Source organism: Neovison vison, chromosome 3, assembly GCF_020171115.1.
Source record: "Neovison vison isolate M4711 chromosome 3, ASM_NN_V1, whole genome shotgun sequence".
NCBI classification, from domain to species: Eukaryota; Metazoa; Chordata; class Mammalia; order Carnivora; family Mustelidae; genus Neogale; species Neogale vison.
The window spans coordinates 162,026,402-162,046,636 of NC_058093.1; the positions used below are offsets into that span (position 1 = coordinate 162,026,402).

At 43.5% G+C, this 20,235-nt stretch overlaps 1 protein-coding gene across 1 annotated transcript in view; it reads right to left on the reverse strand.

The window, feature by feature from the left end:
- Positions 1-397: 397 nt before the first annotated feature.
- Positions 398-20,235, reverse strand: part of ASXL3 (ASXL transcriptional regulator 3) — a 182,794-nt gene continuing 162,956 nt past the window's right edge. Inside the window, exons 9-12 of the mRNA XM_044243202.1 lie at positions 16,030-16,126; positions 13,831-13,936; positions 7,363-9,313; positions 398-4,363 (exon numbers count right to left, since the gene is read on the reverse strand). Coding sequence (XP_044099137.1) covers positions 647-4,363; positions 7,363-9,313; positions 13,831-13,936; positions 16,030-16,126 — 5,871 coding nt within the window. The 3' untranslated portion in view covers positions 398-646. The remainder of the gene's footprint in view (positions 4,364-7,362; positions 9,314-13,830; positions 13,937-16,029; positions 16,127-20,235) is intronic.

The following is a 20,235-nucleotide window of genomic DNA, read 5'->3' on the forward strand; positions in this document are numbered from 1 at the left end:
AAGGCAGATGGAATATTCTGCCAGTCTCTGGAAAGAGTAAAAAGGGAGGGAAGAGAATACGGACAGTGGAGTTCATTAATGGCATACCTCCTTTAATGTATCTTTTGTGATATGAGCAAATACAAGGAATCATACATTTAAATCAGATTCCCCTTTCCAAATATGATTTAATCACTGTGGTAAGGGTAGGTCCAGAAGAGTCAACTGTGAAAACTCTCGTTGTCATGGTTAATCTACAGAAGAACGAATAACCAACCACCTTAAATCACTTTTACCATTCTTTCTACATCTGCGTTTCTGGTTAGCATTAAGTAATGAAAAATGTCCTTTTCCTATCTACACCTGGATAAAAGAAACAAAACGAAACAAAACGAATGGGGTAGTGACCTGTGTACACTTGGACAGAAATTTTCCAAAGCTGGGAATGGTAACTTAATATGCAAAAGACATGCCGCTGGGCCACTCGGTTGGGGTGCGATCTCCCCTTTCTGGGAAACGCAAGTAAAGAATCCCAGAGAGAAAAGATAATCTGTTCCAGAGTAAAATAAATTATCACGATATAAACCACTGAGTTACTCAATTTGTCGCTGCTGACGCCGTTTGGCTTTTCCGTGTTGAAAAGGGATACTGCATCTTTCCTCAGGTCTTACCGCACCACCAGGCAAGCTACACAGAGTTTGGAGGGACCTATGCAGTCATCGTGGCAGAAGGCCCCACAGCCTTTGCACACGATCATGGCTTTCAGCCGGCAAGAGCATTTCAGTTCCAATTCGTCCGCGTTGCTGCTGTCGGCAAAGTTCTGAACAGGCATCTGAGCGTTCTGACCAGGCAGGCCCGTGGCGGGACTGGAGCCACTTCCCAAAATCCCAATGGACTTTTCAATTGCAGATGCTGCCCTTTTGAAGCTCGTGCTCCCAAAGTGTATTGTTGGATAATTTCCACAGAGCTGCTGCTGTTGCTGCACCTGCATTTTCTGAGCAGCTAATTGGGTAAAAGGCTTTTGTGGCTCAGAAAGCAAATAGGAAGAGAAATCTGCATTTTTTAGCGCAAATGCTTTTAACTGTTCTTTCATTTCATTCTGGTCATAGGAAACTTGTTTCATGCCCAGTTCACAGCTGCTGCTTAAACCTTCCTCAAAAGAAAGAGGTTCCGATTTTATATTGCTACATATGCCCGTGGACTGTGGCCAACTAAGTCTCTTAGTGGTTTCCATGGTAACCGGTGGCTGCTTTTGATCGGATGGGACTTCTGTATTAGGAAGAGGTGGAGGTAGAGGAGGTGGTGGTGGTGGGGGAGGCGGGGGCAGGGCCAAGGGCGGAGGGGGGGGAGGGGGCGGGGGCGGGGGCGGGGCATGCACCAGGGCTTTGTTTGGCATTGTGTGTGCAGCCCCTCCCACATCATCACCTTCTTTAAGGGGCATGTTGGGGGACAACATGTTGGCTAACCTTAGCTGGTGGGGTGCGGGAGAAAGGCCAACCTCTACCAGTCCCTTCTGTTCAAGATGCCTGTTGAAGGCAAATGCATTACAGCCCACTGGGGTCTTGGCGGAGGCCGGTAGCAGGGCTGCGCTCGGCATGGGGGCCCTGGCAGCCATCGGCATTTGGTGAAACTGCTGTCTGTGTGAGGTACCAGCGTCAGGGTGGAAGCTGCCATTCTTGTCGACATGAAAGAGGTTCTGCTGGAAGCTACAGGAGGGGAGCAGCCGCTTCTGCTGTTTGACCTCGGGGCTGGGCACGATTCTGTTCTGCATGGGGTGCTTGTTCAGCCACTCCTGCTTGAAGGGCTGGCTGTGCCCTCCTAGCGGAGTCAGGCCCGAGTTGATGACACAAGGCACCCCTTTCCCATCTGGCTCCACCAGCAATTTCCCTGGCTCGCACTTCACTTGCGTGTGCTCCCCCACAGTCCTGGCGACTCTCTTTTTGGGGTGGTTTTCTCGCTTCCTCATTTGTAGCGGCGCAAGGGTCCCTGCCAGGTAGCCCTTCCCGTCGGGGTTTGGAGAGCTGGACGGCATTTCAACGATGTTCCGCTCGGGGGCTGTCTTCCCCGCTGAGGTAGTTTGAAGAGGCAGAGGAAGCCTGTTGATTTCGAGCTTGGCTCCCAGTCGGGGCTGAGGCAACACTTTTTCCAAAGGCAGGTTGCCCTGGAGTAACTGGGTCACCAGCGGGTTGTTGGCCTCCACAGAGGACAGTCGGCAGCCGGAGCTGCCCGCGCCGGGAACCCTTTTCAGGGGGTCTGCGGCCAAGGAAATCGCCTCTTCCATGGGACCGGAGGTGGGAGCCTTCACGTTCTGCGTCTGCTGCCCACTGGGGGTGACCTCTGCGGCCGGAGGAGGCAGCTCGGGGCCGGGGAAGTCTTCCGTGTCCATCCTAAAGCCCTTGTCCACTTCATGAGGTTCGGACTTCACGGGGAGAGCGCCACTGGTTATGAGATTCCTGGGGTGGAGCTCTGCCACGTGGGAGTAGCTGGCGTGTTCGGTTTTGATGGCCTTCGGACAGCTTTGCTCCAGATACTCTTTCTGCTTGCTTGAAGCGGGGTGACTCACCAGGGGCTGTCCTGCGCCCCGCATCCCGTCCTCGCTCCAGCAAATCCGGCTGCCTGGGTTATACGGATTGCTACAGGCTGCGTCGGCTTCGCTTTTGAAAGCGGTTGGGCCCCGCGCCTGCTCGGCGAAGCTGTGGCGAGGAGCAGGCGCCTCGTTCCGTTGGTCTGCACCCATGAGGGGTCCCTCTCGGAGACTTGGGCAGGCGGCCTGCATCGGGGCACACTCCTGCTTCGTTGCCGCGACACTGATGAAACTCGAGCCCTGGTCCACGCCTTCGCTGGCCACCGGCTCTGGCCGGCTGATGACGGACACCTGGGGGCATGCCACAGGCTGGACGGAGGCTTCTGTCCTCACGGACCGGCTCTGGAGGTCCAAGCTGGCTTCCGCACTTTCGATGGAGACGGTCAGAGACAGAGTGGAGGTCAGCGTGGTGCTGTGGTCCACGATGACTTTACACGGGATCGATCTGTTTATGGCTGCTGGTGCGAAGCCCCCCGCGGGTGGCTGAGGTTTCCCAGAATTGTCTGCCCTGTTTCGGGGCCCTGGATGTTTGTCTGAGCTTTCAGCACTCAACTTGGGGGGCCCCTCGTACGAGTTGATGGTCAGCATGCTTCCGGCAAACATGGCGACAGGCGCCCGCGCGGCCAGAGCGTCTGTGGCCGCTGCGGACTCCCTGCAGCTGAGGGCGGCTCTCACAGTGGTACCCAGGGGTCTGGGGGCCTGCTGTTCTTCACCCCCAGGCATGGCTATCTTCTCAGAAGGAAATCTGCTGTTCATCCCCGGCGGGGGAATCAAGACCGAGCCCGCGGAGAGATGGTTTGGCAAGTTATTTCCAATGGAGGGAGTTGGCACGGAGGTGTACTGACTGGAGACGAGGTTACCAGCGCTGCTGCTGGACAGTGGCAACTGCTTGTCGTCCATGGGGCTCGAGACACCGCGGCCCTCGGCTGGGACGGGGACAGGAGTGCTTTCGATACATTTTGGTATAATGGCTATGCACGGAGTGTCCGTTCCCTGGATGGTTTTCAACATGCTTATATTACAAGCAGAAATTGTGGTGTTTGCACTGTCAACAGACATTAGAACAGAGGATTTATCAACAGAACTCACAAAGGGATGTTCTTTAATTGCTCCCGACATAGCAGTGCTGCAAACAGACACAGGGACGGAGTTTTTATTAAAAAGCATGGGCACACTGCTATTTTCAGAAGAGGTAGATGAAACAATTTTCTCAGATAAATGTAGATTTTCGTCGGAACTATGCGCAGATAAGTCCGTGGCAGTTTCTGGAAGTTTAGCTGGGTTAAGAGATGGCTGTAGTACGGCGGTGGTCTCCCGGAGGTGCGCAGACTTGTTGCTAGGAGATCTGCAGTTTGGATTGACAATAATCACACCAGTCGACCCTTCAATTTTTGTTTCAGGGGTAGAACAGACTTCTAAGCTTGGAGGCCCTTCCTTTGAGCCGAGTGGAGGCAACCGGGACTCTTTAGTGTTCTGGAAGAGGTGGGCTCGGGCTTGATGCTTTGCAAACAGCTTCGCCTTTGTCTGCTCTTTGATATGTGCCAGGGTTCTTGCCTTTCCACCCTCTCCTGGGCTCCCCATGGCTCCCGAGACGATGCTCGCCGCGGCGGCTACAGCAGCTGCCGCGGCTGCCTCTCGCTGGGCCCTCGCTTGCTGGGCTCTGGCCTTGATGTCTGCAAGGGTCCTGGCTCCTGTGTTCCTCCCCCCGCCAACCGACGTGCTGGGGGATGCACGAGACTCTGGTTTGGAGACTGGCTGGCTCTTGATAATGAAAGGTGGCCCAATTTTGGAAAGCTGGATCTATAGGAAGGGGAGAATGGAAAGAGAAAGCGCTTGGTACATGATCATAGAGGACGCAGGTGGAACGTGATAACACAAGAGATAAGATGGGCGATGTCCTCTCATAATGTGGCAAGAACGACACCTAAATCCCCAAATAGGTCTTTTGGGTATAAAGCGACAATCAGGGCGCCTGGGTGGCTCAGTGGGTTAAGCCGCTGCCTTCGGCTCAGGTCATGATCTCAGCGTCCTGGGATCCAGGCCCGCATCGGGCTCTCTGCTCAGCGGGGAACCTGCTTCCTCCTCTCTCTCTCTGCCTGCCTCTCTGCCTACTTGTGATCTCTCTGTCAAATAAATAAATAAAATCTTTAAAAAAAAAAAGCGACAATCAATGTGGCACGAATATGAAATTAAAATTTTTAATCTCTGTTTTTCATCTACAGGAACATCAACCGGTGACTTCATTTGGTATGGAAATGAAACATCTTCTTAATGCCTCATATAAATGGAAACAAAATCCATGCTTTTTAAAATGAGGTTAGCTAAAAAAGACTTAGAGATAGTTAGCTTTTAAATTATCTTCCTTCCTGGCAGGGAAAACTGGGACCTTCATTCTATACGAGTTTATCTCTTCATTTGCCACAAAGAAAAAAGCCCTAGCCAAGAAGTCAGAAGACTAGAATTCTCATCCTGCCTTTACTCAAAGAAATTCTGCAATCTTGGGCAAATCATGGTGTACTTTGCTTTCTCCAGGGACCTCCATGAGCCAGAGACTCTGTGGTTTTTCTGTACTCCCACACAACCCGGCACGCTGGCTCATACCTGTATAATCAGCACACAATAAGAGTTTGTAAACTCACTTGTAAAATGAGATGAGTTATTTCTGGTCTATTTCCTTCACAGGGTTGTTATAAAGATGAAATAAAACTATGCTTGTGAGAGTGCTCTGCTTTCCAAAGGGATTTGGTATCATTATCTTTTCACGAAGCAAGGGCAATGCTGGTTTTCTGCTTCTAAAAGCAACGACAGGTTGGGCAGTTTCTTCGGATATCGGTAATCTACAATTTGCTGAATTTCATAAACAGCCCGACCCACAGCATCTACCTAACTCATGCTAATTAAGCGACTCACAGTCATTCCCAAATTCATGAGGCATAAGACTCAACAACCAACATCTTATAGCAATGCTCTAGGCACTAGAAACATGAGTCATAGATTAGAGAGTCATAGATTTTTAGGGTCACAGATTTGGAGAGTTGGAAGGAACCTAGTTAAAGCCCCTCAATTTACAGTAGAAAAAACTGAGCCTGTGGAGGGAAAGTAGGCTGCCCTGGGATCTTATAACAAGGGTGTGACATAATGGTTCCCCACTCAGGGCTCCTGACAAGTACTATACTTCCTTTGTTTTCCTCCCTCTAGTAAAAGCTTTTCCTAGAAAACATATCTCCCTTCTTAACATATGTATATTTATACTATAAATGCTTGACACATACTACAGGATCGTATCAATCTGGAATTATGCTTTGAAACTTCGGTAGATGAAATGATCTTTCTGAGCTATATCATTTCTCCTTTTCCAACCTGTGATGTTTCTCTTATAATCCAAAGGCTTCAAAGAAAAAAATGAATTTAGAAAGGCGATTCCAGTTTTCCTTTTAAATATTTTCTTTACTTAAAAAAAAAAAACAACTAAAAACATTTAAAAAATTAAACCTAGCTATACTTAAGCAAGAGCTCAAGGCCAAATAAACACCAAATCTATTTATGTTATCCATCTACCGGGAAGTATATGCTAGGTTGAAAACAAGCTTTTGACAAGAAAAACAGACTGCTATGTTCAAAAATATTTCCTATGAAAAGCATACTTATATTTTTCTTTCCACTGCTTCAGAAATTAAAATGCATAGCGGGGCCTTTAACTGGTGCTTAATGTTCATCTTTCACATCTTTAGAATCTATTTAATAGGGGTTACTTTATTAAGTAGAGTAACTGCAGCTACACTCTTAAAAGTCAGCCTTATGGATATCATGAGACACATACATAAAATAGATGTCGGAGCAGAGCAAAGTAAAGAGAAAGAGATTAAGAGAAACACAGCTTGAACACATTTATAATCCTAGACCAAACCTATGGCGGAATAATGCACTTTACCGTTGGGCAGTATAAATGGACTAAGATGAAAGCACCAAATAAGTATAGATTATATTGGTTAGGATTTTTTTAATTAAACAAAATATTTCTTTTGAATTAGCCTTAATTTTCAGTTTACTTAGGCAGAGCCAATTTATATAAAAGGTTTGTTTTCCGAGAGTTAAAACCTACCTGGGGTCAAAAGAGAATGTATAAATGGGAATGTTTCACTACAGGTTTTATTATCTGTGAAGTTAAGTGCCTCTTTACTATCTCAAAAATTAAAAAAAAAAAAAAGATTTGCATATCTGTATAGCTACAGCATTTCCCCTCAGAGTGTGCAAAGCAATTTTATTGATTTACTCAAGAAATATTTAATGAGGCTCTTCCGTAAGTCAGGTCCTTTCTGTTGGGAAATGGTGGTGGTGAATATTTGCTGGAAAATAAATGAACCAATATCCTGCACCTTCTCCTACTTCATGCACACTTCTGACTTTTGACTCTTTCCCTAGTCCTACCGAACTTTGACTGGGGACTAAATTCTCTCTCAACTTTTCCCAAGTGCATGTATGTCTTCATCTTATACCTTGGAATTCCCAAAAGACCCTTCATCTCATGGCCTATAGGCCCCTCCAGGCCCTGTACTCCTTCCCCACTTCTTTTTCCTTAAATGTTGAATCTAAATATATAATGCATCTGAGATTATCTTGGGAGCTAAGCAATCCTTAAAAAGGATCATTTAATATTAGACTCGTGCTTAGAATATTAGATCATCAACTGCTACATAAAACCTGGAGGGAATAAAACCTTATTTAATTCTGAAAATTAAGCATCTAACTAGGAAAAGCCTATCTATGGAATTGCCTTTAATGTTGTTATTAGTCCATACCTTGAGAGGTGGAACTCTGGGCTCTTCTCTTGGAGGCTGTTCTTTCTCAGGTGGGCTGCTGGATGGTAAGTTCCGGGTTGACTGATCATCTTCTATCCGAGCTCTCTTCTCCTTACAAATTCCAAAGCTGTGCTGCTCTGCAGTTTTCCTCTTCGATAACTCAGATTCTCTACTTTCATTTCTTATCCCATCTGGTGACTTGGAGGGCTCTGACAACTTGGAAGAATGTGAGGTCTCCAACCGATTCTGTGAGCTCCCTTGCTTGTGTGTTTTGTTTCTAGAGCCTTCTGAAAATGAAGCCTTATCCACTGATGACACATACTGCTTGTCCTGTAATTTAGCTGATGGAAGCTCATTTCCCTTATTCTCTGTCTCTTCAGAAAAGACAGGTAACTCCAATGGTGAAGACGCCCCTTTCTTTTCTGTTCTTTGCAGGACATTATGATTTTTCACTTTTATCATTTCTATAGAAGGGGGTTCTGGAATTGAAGCAGGATAGGCCTTCTCAGTTTCAACATGTGATTTACAAGGCTGCTGATTCAGAGTCTTAACATGCAAGTCTTCCGACGGGAATGCTTCAGGAACAATGGAGGAACCCATTTTGATGGGCTCAGGAGTATTTGACAGAGTCTTCTGTTGAGAGAGAAGGCTCTCCCCCAGTGGCTTGGCAGGGGCAGAGCCTTCATCTTTCTGTGGGGAGAGTGGTTCTTCAGATAGGGAAGGGGACTTTCTTTGCTGATGCACCATTCTTTCATTCATGGAAGAATTAGAAATTGGAGATGTTTCTGAAGGAAGTGGCAAACTGGATATAAAAGTGGTCTCAGATGTGAGAAGCATGGAAGACACTGAAGACGTTTCTGATGTCAAAGGTAGATCAGACATGGGTGATGTTTCTGATGTTAAAGGTAAATTTGATACAGGGGATGCTTCAGAGGTTAAAGGTAAATTGGACATCAGAGATGCCTCTGATATTTCAGGTGAAGTGGATACTGGAGATATTTCTGACATCAAAGATGCATGAAGGTTTTCATCAGGTGGATTTCTCTGGTTATATTTGTCTGCATTTTCAGTGCTGGACACCTCAGAACAAAACGTTGTCTCAAGGGAGGCTGGAGTACATGATTCCTCTGAGGTGGACTGAGTTTCCCCTCCTGGGGATGTCAGGCTGGTACAGGCTCCCTCTGGGCTCTCGGAAGAGAAAGATGTTTCTGAGATACAAGCATTTTCAGAAAGCTGTTCATCAGGATCACTCTGTAGCTCCATATCTACAGCAATCCCTTCGCTGGGAAACTGGTCTTCGAAAGAAGAGGACCCTGTTTTTATTTTTGAAGGATTGGTCTCTACTGCAGTTTCTGGCTCCTTATGTTCTGGGTCACTGACATGAGTCACAGAGGAAGTAGAAGGAACGAGAGAGTCACAGACTTCTAGCTGATCGATAACAACCGACATTTCTTCCTGGGGAGATTCGGATTTCTCTTCCACCTTCACTTCGATATGAGGCAAAGTTTCTAAAACATCATTCATCATAACGCAGGACTCCGGGTTATCTTCAGGAGGTGCTACGTGAGGCTCTTCATGAGAGTTGGCTGGACTTTCAGACTCCTCAGAAAATTCAGGTATTGTCTTATGATTTTCATCCTGACATTCACAGATACTAGTCTCTACCTCTTCTGCAATTTCCTCCTGAATCACGGATTCTTCAGGGATCAAGATATCTTCTGAGTCTGATTCTGCCATTCCATCTTTACCTACATCTACCATAGGACAAAGTGTAGCACAGAAACCAGGCTCTGGAGAAGTTGGACTTTTCATGCCTTTTGGCTGTTGCTCTTCCAAGGGAGTCTGTGCAGAAAGACCTGGAAGGCCAGAGGCTCCACACGAACTACTTTCAGCTCCATCGCTGTTTGGTCCAGAAGTGAGCTTTACTGATTCCTCTCTTGACATGCCCAACCTGAACAGAAATTGGAAATATTCAATTATTGTTCAACCACAAAACATGAAAGGTACTATTTGGAGATATATGTGTCTGTGCGTTTGTGTGTGCATGTGTGCGCGTGCGTGCGTGTGTGTATTCAACAAAAGCAAATGCATCAAATTAATTTTACAATCACTAAGTAACATGCTTAATTTATATAAACTAGTTTATGATGACTTAGTTCTTTTACTTTTTTAATAATCATAACTAAATAAACTCTGCTCTGGTTAAGAAATATTCAGATTTTTATATTTATTTATTTATTTTTTAAATTTTGTTTTATTAACTTATTTGGTACAGATTTTTATTGTGTAAGCAAGGAAATATGAGCTTTGCGAAATGTTATGTAAAAGGAATTAAAAAATTACATCCTACAAAAGATTAGAAAATATGGGCAGAAAAACAAAAGAATGGATAAGATCTAAAATTTTTAGTCAAAAAGTAGAAATTTACCTTTATCATAGAAAATTGCCCAGTCTTCAGAGGATGCAATATAAGCAAATAAGATCAATGGGATATGGGTATGCTGTAAAATCCTAAAACTGAAAAGACTTCCAAAGATTAAATTCTCTTAAACCAATGTAAGAGGTTTATCACTAACCTTATTTTAGTCTGTAAGTGTCTGTAAGTGTCTAACAACACGGAAATTTCACTAAAGAATAACAAACATATTTGGGGTCAACAAACTTGATTCTACTAGATTATGTTTGTATAAGGTAAGATCTAAAAATTTTTTCATGTGATCTCTTCCTGTAAGGATATTCCATGAAAGATAACAAAGAGCATTAAGAAATAATGTAACCTAATATTCATGTCATAAGGAAAAGTTCATCAGAATTACAAAGATATTGGAAATCACTATTTCCTATCATACTAACTTACATTATCAGCATCACATGGTAGAGAAATAAGCTGTTCTAAAAGAAGTTTGAGTATAGACAATTACAAGAGAGAAATATTCTCAAACATATTTGAGTGAAGAAATACAGCTAAAAGTATCAATGCAGGAAAATACCTCAGTGAAATTTTCAACCTTTTACTTAAATTCTCCAAAATGAAAGGGAAATAACATTGAATACATTTTTGGGGGTGTATTCATAGCCTTCTTTGCTAACATTCAGAAGACTCTAAAAAGAAGCTAGGAAATACTGCCCTCATAATTAGCTTCTTTTCTTTCAACTCTCCCTAAGATGGGTTCAAACGAAACTCCAATTTATAACTATCCTACACTGAGAGGAGCAGAATTACAACATTACAGATAAAGCAGAATAATCAACTAGAAATATGGTCCCTTGGGGCTAGGCCAAGTAGAGATACTACTGATACTACGTTAGGTGTAAAATATACAGTAATTATCCAGTGGCAGCCGAATTTCTGCTGGTTGGTTAATAAGGATATTATAAATTTATTAATTCATATTAAATATTTTTAAGTATCACAAAAGTATGGAATATATAAAATATATATATTATACATGTGTGTCTACATTCATAATATATATATATATATGTATAATTGGAGAACAGTACTGTATAAAATATGCCTATGTCAACATTTTATTATTTCCATAACAAAATGGATTTAAGATGGCATAAGGCAAAGAAGGTTGGCTTTCACAGCACACTGCATAACAACACAAAGGAAAACAGGTAAGTCCAGAAATCTATCATTCTGAGTTAGTGCACGTATGGGTGATCTCTAAGTGACTAAAGCAAATATAGAACAGTGCTATGTTACAAGCAGAGTAAGCCAATTAGAACCAAAACAGAGAGCTCAAACACACAGCCTGAAGACTAGAGGAGACAAATCTTAACAATGGGGGAGTTTGGATTGCAACATTCTGGGAAAAGTTAGAGCAGTGAAATTTTCATGTCAACTGAAAATTATCTGGCGCTAGGAAAAACAATCTTTCACACACTGGGGTAGTTTAAATAATCGTGAAGTAACAAAATGAGAAGAACATTGGAATGTCCAAAATATGGCTATCATCCAATATGTAACTGAAGATGGAAAAAGACAAGCAAGAATTCCAGTGACATAAGGGGACAGAAACCCTATGGATAAACTGCAGCAAGGAAAGGGTCAAATAAAAGAAGTGTTTGTATTCAGAGCTCAAGGATAATAAGGGGGGATCATGCTTACTCACAGTATTGTAGCAGTTACCCTCCAAGGCAGGGCCCTTTAACCTGTTATGCATGGGAGTCTGGAAGCCCTCAAATTTTATGTAAAAAAATTATGTAGGTGTGACCTTTTCTGAGAAGGAATTGTGGCCCTAGGATGCTGAGCAAATCACTTCCCCACACTGTGTAAACCTGGATCAATGACTTAGGTTCACTGTCTCTCAGTTCCCTAATCCCCTTTTTAACGTAAAAGTGAAATAAGGGTGTCTATCTTATAGGACTGTTGGGCTGGGTGGGTTAGTGAAATAAGACTTTCAAAGCTCTTGGACACATATCAGAGCCCAGCCTGCTCAATTATGACCTGGGGTGTGAAGGAAAGCCCTCTGTAAAGCATGGTCTCTGGGGTACAGGCTCTCTGAGGGCAGAGCCTAGAAAGCCCTGTGAATGTCTGCACCTCTGGCATCTAGATGAGATGTTGGATCAATTTTGCTGAATTAAAAAAGGGGGGGTGCCTAGGTGGCTTAGTTGTTAGTCATCTGCCTTCAGCTCAGGTCATGATCCCAGAGTCTTAGGATCAAGCCCTGCATCCGGCTCCCTGCTTGGCGGAAACCTGCTTCTCCCTCTCCCTGCTTCTCCTTCTCCCTCTCCTTGTATTCCCTTTCTGGCTGTGTCTCTTTCTGTCAAATACATAAACAGAATCTTTAAAAAAAAAAATTTTTATTTTAAAATGGCCCAACAATCAAGAACTAAGGACTAGTACATTGGGGGTAACTAGCTCAGTTTTGCCTTTGAAACGGTGCTCCCAACACTCCCTTTGTCACACACAAGGTTGGGGGAAACCTCCAAGATGGTCTGCAATGTCATTCTCCATGGTTCTTAATCCTGCTGGGCATCAGCATGACTTAAAGAGCATCTAAAAACACATACTTCTGGGCTCACCTCCTGGACATTCCTAATCAGTATGTCTGGCATGGATCCTGGAAATCTGTATCTATTTTTAAAAGCCCCAGTAAGGATTCTGATGCAGTGAGCCTTGAGTAATGCTGCTGGTGACAATATCTGAAGGCATATAAGGAGGTTGCTGCATTTTTAATTTTTGAGAAAACGCATTAATTATCTCCTGCTAATTTTGCTTAAAGATGTATACACATCCACAATCCCAGGAAAAATTAAAAACAAGCCTTCCTACTTGAGGGTACTGCTATTTAGAACACTCCCCCAAATGCTAGCCTCCTCTGGGTAAGCAGGCTGTTAATCACGGGATCCCTTTTCAGGAAGAGCACTCTATGAGACTCCTGCCTGGGTGGCTCAGTGGGTTAAATCCTCTGCCTTCCACTCAGGTCATGATCCCAGGGTCCTGGGATCCAGCCCTGCTTCGGGCTCTCTGCTCAGTGGGGAGCCTGCTTCCACACACACCCCTGCCCCCAACTCCGCTCTCTATCTGCCTCTCTGCCTACTTGTGATCTCTGTCTGTCCAACAAATAAATAAAATCTTAAAAAAAAAAAGAACTCTCATATGAGACTCCTGACACTGGTTTCCCTATTTACAAGAGGATATTCTATGAAGTTAAGTCAAATGGTACAGATATTGTTACCTGCAACCACTTCAGCGTCATTTAGGCAAAACAACTTCCAGGCATTAATTACATATGTGGGAGTTCCAGGAAAAATTACTTTGTGAGGAGGAACTAAAGTCACTGTCAATTGTTAGCTCCGAAATCCTTCCTTCCTTCTTCCTGAGGGATCTGAGTCTCTAATTCTGCTCAAGTACAGTATGCCCCTTCATTGAAAGGTAAAACTACTTTCCATGTAATTTAGTTGCTTCCATGCTTAGGTGTGGCTGGTGTTATCTTAAAAAGAAACACATATGAAGAGAAATAATGAATTAAAACCTGGCCACACTCAAAGAGGAAGATGGCTGGAGTGAAGAGTGATCCCTCAGGCTCTCCCCCAAACAAGGACTAAACAAGATACGCACAGTCAACATTTTCAGAAAAAGAGGAGAATTAAGGGTGTCTAAAACTACTTAGCTCCCAAGTATCCCTTAATGAATATACTTGGATTAAAACCAGAAGATTTTTACTAAAATCTCGTTAAGAAAGCCAAAATTGGCTTCGGTCGGATTTCATGTGCTACTTTCAGTCCAAAATGAATTTTCATGGACAAGTTATAAACCCTTAAAAATGCATTTTTTAAAAATTTAAGTGCTGATATGCCACTCTAATTTTACCTGCAGTTTCTTACACTGAGGGACTATTGCCTTTTATCACTGGTTTATTAAGTTTTACAGCATATGAGTGTGCTATGTGAAGCAGAGAATTACATTTTCATTTCCTTCTGAGAGAAATGAGAAAAAAATGCTCCAGTACTTACTTTTCTCCATAAAACCTTTCAAAGAATTTTTCTTTCCAAGGTTCTGTTTTCTTTTCCTTCTCAATTTCTTGCCTTATCCGCAACTGCATTTCTGGAGTAAACTCTCCTAGAAAGCAAATGCTTATATATTGAGTAAAAGTGATCATTATCTATTACCGATTAATAAGGAAAATGTAATTAATTTGAGTAAACTTTTATGGATGTTGCAAAAGAAAAGGCTGAGTACTGACAATATTTCTACAGCTTCTCTCTTTATGAACATCGCTCAAATAGTCATTTAGTCGTAGGTGAACTTTAAAACCCTCAGCAAATAAAGTGTATGTATGCTAGGGGCTGTGAATGAAGTAGCGTATATTCAGTGTCCCTAATGAAATCAGTCTGGCGGGAGAAAAGGCACACCATTGCCTATAATATAATGTTGAAAGCCCTGTATGGGCCGTAAGAATAAAGGTAGTGAGGGCACAGAAGAAAAGGCACTTCATTCTGCCTGAATGGATTATGGAAGACCACATACAGGAAATGGTACTTGAGTAAGCTTTTGAAGGATGACCAAGCTTTTATAAAGTAATTAACTCACAAGGCACAGAGATATGAATATGTATATTTATGTTCTTTTGAGTGGCCAATTGTGAGAATGTAGGAGTAGGATGAAATGAAATGGGAAAGGTAGGCTGAGGCCAATTAGCAAATACATGGTTTAAAGAAGAGTTCTACATTTTTCCTATAAGAGACAGAGGGAGGTCCTGATGGCATCCACTCAGGGAGGAATATGGCCTAACAAGTGGCTTAAAAACCAGGTGTAGACATGGGAGGACTCCAGCCAGGAGGCTGCTGAATGGCATAGATGAGAAACAGAGTACAGTCGAGCCAGCAGCTGTGGGAGTGTTCAAGGGCATTCAGAGTCAGAGCACAATCGACAGGTCATGACCGGATCAGGAGACAGGAGAGGACAAGAGAGATCAAGTTCCAAAGTGAGAACAGAGGTGACATTAATGGAGAGGGGGCAGAAGGGACGGCAAGGTGAAGGGAAGGGAAGACAGTGAGGTTAATACTGATGTTATGGTCTTCAGGTGCTTGGTATCAGCTCTGGAGATCCAGCAGGCATTTGGAACAGAACACAGGATTAGGAAAGAGGAGTTAGAACCAGATGTGGAAGATAGGTATAGATAGATAGGAAGATCTGGCATAGGGGCTATACCAGGCGGTGAAAGAGGCTGCTCAGTGAGTGTGCACAGCGACAAGAGGAAGTACCAGAGAGAGTGGTGGAGACATCACCGTGTGTCATCAGACGGAAGAACAGAAGCTCCAGATGGAAACAGAGGAATGGCTATCAACAATGCGGCCGCAGGAAACAATTTGAAATATATTGTGAGTGTCTAAGGTACATGATTTCAAATTGGATGGGTTAAAAAAGAAAAAAGAGATATTGCAGAAGGAACATAAAACGTAAGGACCAAGAAGAGGAAACTGGGCTTTGCTATTAGAAAGTCATTAATAGGGGCATCTGGTTGGCTCCATTAAGTGTCTGCCCTCGGCTCAGGTCATGATCCCAGGATCCTGGAATTAAGCCCCACATCAGCATCTCTGCTCAGCGGGAAGCCTATTTCTCCCTCTCCCACTCCCCCTGCTTGTGTTCCCTCTCTCGTTCTGTCAAACAAATAAATAATCTTAAAAAAAAGAAAGAAAGAAAGCCATTAATATTCTCCGGGAGGCATTATTTTAGTTGTGTATAGTGGGGTCACACCCAACCCTAACAATTTGAGCGGGTAAGAGAGTAAAAACGTAGTACCATTGGTTATTTTTAGTCTTTCAAGAAGCTTGGTGACTAAAGGAAAAATCAGGTGAAATGGTGACTTTAGGGGAAGAAAGTATTAAAAGAAAATTCTTTAGGCTCTAGGACATTAAGAAAATACATAATACTTCAAGCAAGTGATTAAAATTATGATTCCAAAGAAAATCTAGCTAGATCAAAAATTTTTATTATGTTTTGGATACGTGCTTCCTTCAAAAATGTTGTATCTCAAAAATGCCAAGTATAACAAAGAATTAGTGAAGTCATTTGGAACAGAATGGGTGTTTTTAGTAAATTAAAGTATACTTCAGGGGGAAAAAAAGACTCGGAAATCAGAGAAAGGTGCAAAGCTCAGTATACGGTGTGTACTCAGATATGCCAAAGAATAATGGAAAGAAGAAATTTACCTTCTGCCAGTCGCTGTTTCCATCCTTGAGCTGCATATGCAAAAAATTCATTATTTAGTGCTGAAGAACTGAGGCGTAAAATTCCATCGCTTCCCATCTAGGAAATAAGCCGACAAAAACAAGATCCATCAAGGAGAATTCAAAGCAAAAGTACACAGGAAAGAAGTGAAAACAGGGTGTATGCGTGAGAGAGAAAGCGTGGGGTAGGAGAAAGGAAGAAAAGGAACCTAGGAGAAAGGGAACCTCCTGGTAGGAAAAGCACAAAGTGATGACTACAATGACAAAAATACATCAATTTAAAGGAAATCGTTATTAGGCATTTCCATTATTGGTGGTGAGTAAAACAAACACATGGAATTTCATCAAAACAGTGTGATATCTTTACCGTTTTACTATGCCGTAAATGGTACCATGTTAAAAATCACCATGTTGACACCTTTCGACTCACTTTCAGAAATTAAATTTTCTACGATTAGTGAAAGCTAAAGAAATCAAGTCTGATCACTTGGGTTCTTTCTCTGGCTGAGGTTTAGACAGGGAGAAGTTCTAAAGCATTAAAACAAAGACCCCCACACTGTCATACATACCCCCTCATCTTCTAATTTGGATGCACACAAAAACCCAGCTAAATAGTAAGGTGCACAATGCCCGCAACCGTAAGCTACCGATCTTTTGCCTGAAACATACTAATTTTTAAAAACTCACATGTACAAGGGATTCAGATAAGCATCATCAAACCGGGTGCTTTTACCTTCCAATTATTTACTGCACCTCCTATGTGCAGATAGTCTGCCTGCGGATACAGAAGATCAAAGAACTGGCCTTGTCCTCAACTGGCTGCTTATGGACTGAGGATGAAGATCAAATGGTGTCAACGGGGGGTGAATGGGAATTAAGAAGTGCTAAGTAATAAAAGCGGGGGGATGCTATCTAGGTGGACGCGAGCCGTTCGGAAGAACTGGATGCCAGAGGCAAAGGTGGGTCCTGCAAGATAGATCTGGACGGCAAGGTTCTAGAGAAAAAGCATGTAGTGCCCGGTAGAGCTCAGGAACTTTCCTGCGGAGGGATGGCATCACAGGGCAGCGGTAGCCACCTGGCGTTCGACGGTGTAAGGTGCTTTAACCTGCTGATTAGAGGCGTGGCAAACTGTAGCTCCAGTTACATTTTCAAAGATTTCCTCTTAACTCCCATCTACACACTTCATGGGTCCTAATCTCTAATTGTTGCTGCTCCCTGAAAACATGCCCCGAGATTTCTCATCCCCAGGCTTCTGTGTGCTTGTGGTCTCTTCCACATTCCATCTTCACCACCGAAATCCTCTTCCTCTTTTAAAATCTCACTCAGCGCCTTCATGAACGCGTCAGCGGAACCATCCTCCAGGAGCAAAGGAGAACGCTGAATCTAAAAGTCAGTATTATACCAACAACCCTACACTGAATGATGCTCGATCCGATTCAGGAGAGAGACGCTGTGAATAAACATGAGGTATGCTGAACGCTGCCATCATGACATCCAGAGGGAAGCCACAGACTTGTGGCTTCATCTAAGAAGCTGCGGATAGCACACTAAAACATTCAGTGCATTTGGAAATTTTCAGGCAAGGCTTCGTTCGTTTATCGGATCATTGTTTACTCACCCCGAGCTATTTCATCTTTATTCGAGACCCTTATTAAGCCACTCATACGAACCCATGTACCTGGTACGTGTATACAGTGGCATTAAAGAAAAAGCCCCGTCCTTACACTGAATGTATTCTAGGCACAGCAGAAGCTTCTGGTCCCTGTAGAACTCTTCCACCCGCACAACTGTAACACAGTCCTATCACCACGCCAGGATCCCACCTCAGTGTCCTACCACAGCCCTAAGACTGGAGCCTTCCTATCTTCTGACTGGACAAGTCTAGGACTCTGTCCTCTGGAATGCAGTCCACGCACTGAACCAATGGCTGTCGTTTGGTCCTGCGTCTCCAACAGAATGTGCCTGAGACCCAAGGGGTGGAGTGAGTCAATCTTTATACTCTCTCTCCGGTAAGCCATGGGCCGACTGTATACTTTCTGTGGCCAGAGCTCTAGGCCTTCTGAGAACAAAAGTTCATGTCCCTGGGGAAGAATCATTTCTACTCGGTCAGGGCTTCTCGGCCTTGGCCCTGTTGTCATTTTAAAAATATTTTTTAAAGATTTTATTTATTTATTTGTCAGATCACAAGTAGGCAGAGAGGCAGGGAGAGAGAGGAGGGGGGAACCAGGCTCCCCGCTGAGCAGAGAGCCCAATGCGGAGCTCAATCCCGGGACCCTGAGACCATGACCTAAGTCGAAGGCAGAGTCCTTTATTTTTTTTTTTTCCTTTTTTCTTCTTTTCCTTTTTTTTTTAGATTTGACAGACGGAGGTCACAAGTAGGCAGAGAGGCAGGCAGAGAGAGAGGAGGAAGCAGGTTCTCTGCTGAGTGGAGAGCCCGATGTGGGGCTTGATCCCAGAACCCTGAGATCATGACCTGAGCCGAAGGCAGAGGCTTAACCCTCTGAGTCACCCAGGTGCCCCCAGAATGTCCTTTATGGTGGCAGCTGTCCTGTATATTGTAGGCTGTTGAACAGTCCCCCTGGCTTCTACTCACTAGATACCCGCAGCAACCCCTCTCCCAAATGGGACAATTGTAAATGTCTTCAAATATTACCAAATGTCCCTTTGGGGCAAAAATCATCCCCAGGTGACGATCATCACACCCTTGGACATGGTAAGAGCTCCATGGTAGCTGAAGCTTTGCCCGGTTCCCAGGTGTCTCTCACACCAGTGCATCAGTGGGCCGAGAGAGAGGGTGACTGGACAGGTGGGATAATCAGCCCTCACGGTCATGAGGAAAGAGAACTTCTGCTGTAGGACAAAGGCAGAGAGGAGGATATAGGGAGCACTGGAGCTTCATCGGGACCTCTCTGGGTGCTTCTGTGTCTGGTGGTGACAGCGAACACAGATTACAGCAATGACAGCCAGAAAGAGCACAGGATCCAAAGGCTCAGACTCCTCAGGAATGATGGTTTGGGCCTCTTCCACCAGGCAAACTAGCAGAATTCCTGGCTGAGTGTGAGGGTATTCAGAAATGGGAGACAGAGAAGGGAAATGATGAACTTAAGACCAGCTTGAGACTAGCAGAGTCTATAGCTACACTAACTCCCTCGTCATAAGTCTCATTTTTTGTTTTTGTTTTCTCACCAAAATATCATGACTGGCCACTCCTTAAAGACTTAATGACAGAGGGCACTTAACATGAAGCACTTTGAAAGAGATCTAAGCAAAGGCAATTAGGATGAAGAGAAGACAGTTCCCCTAAAAGTTATGCCTCTAAGAAGTCTGAAAGTTTCCGCAAATGTTGACTCCGCATGTTGCGTCTGTGGTTTGGGAGCCTTGAGATAAAGCAACTTCACTTAGAAGACTAACAGGGAAGAGATATTCTTATTGTGTAGATTTTAAATAGGACTAGTAGGTGGAAGGCAAGTTCCCTGAAGAGGTAAAGAAATTTGTTTGCTATGAAGTGCATTTATAGAAGGCAATGAATAGGTTGGGATTTTTCTCTATTTGAGGACTTCGTGGTGCCTCATAATCTTCCACAGTCCATGCAACACCTAACACATTGCAGGTACTCAATAAATGCTTATTGCTTCCCTTGCTTTGTTGTAATTGGAAGATTTAAAATTTAACGTCGGTAGTTGATATGCAGGATTTTCGTTTCCCGTATTCTCCCAGGCTAAGAGTGTGATTAGTTATTAATTGAAATTTCAGCATAATTTTAAGACACAAAGAAATACCAGATCCAGATTAGCTCTGTCAGAGTTTCGGGATTTCAGTGCATGAAAATGCAAGGCAGTGTGAAATAAACACATTCAAAAATATGGAAGCTAGCCCTGAAGGAAAGTGTTTTTCTTTTAAAACAGAAAAAATAATATTAACTGCCAGACTTCCAGCCTGTATGAGACAGCACAATTAAACACTGGAGCTAAATTGGACTTAGGAAATACGTGCCAATAAAACTTTTAAAATACACTATTAATTTTATGGCCTTTAAGAAATACTGTCCAAAAGACATAACATTTTAATGAGCTGGAACAATAAACATTTCTGAAAGGTTTATTTATTTATTTATTGCGGAGCCATAAATTCTTGTTTTTCAGATTGCCCATGCTAGAAATGCTCATTCTAAAAACTTCCTTAACTCTC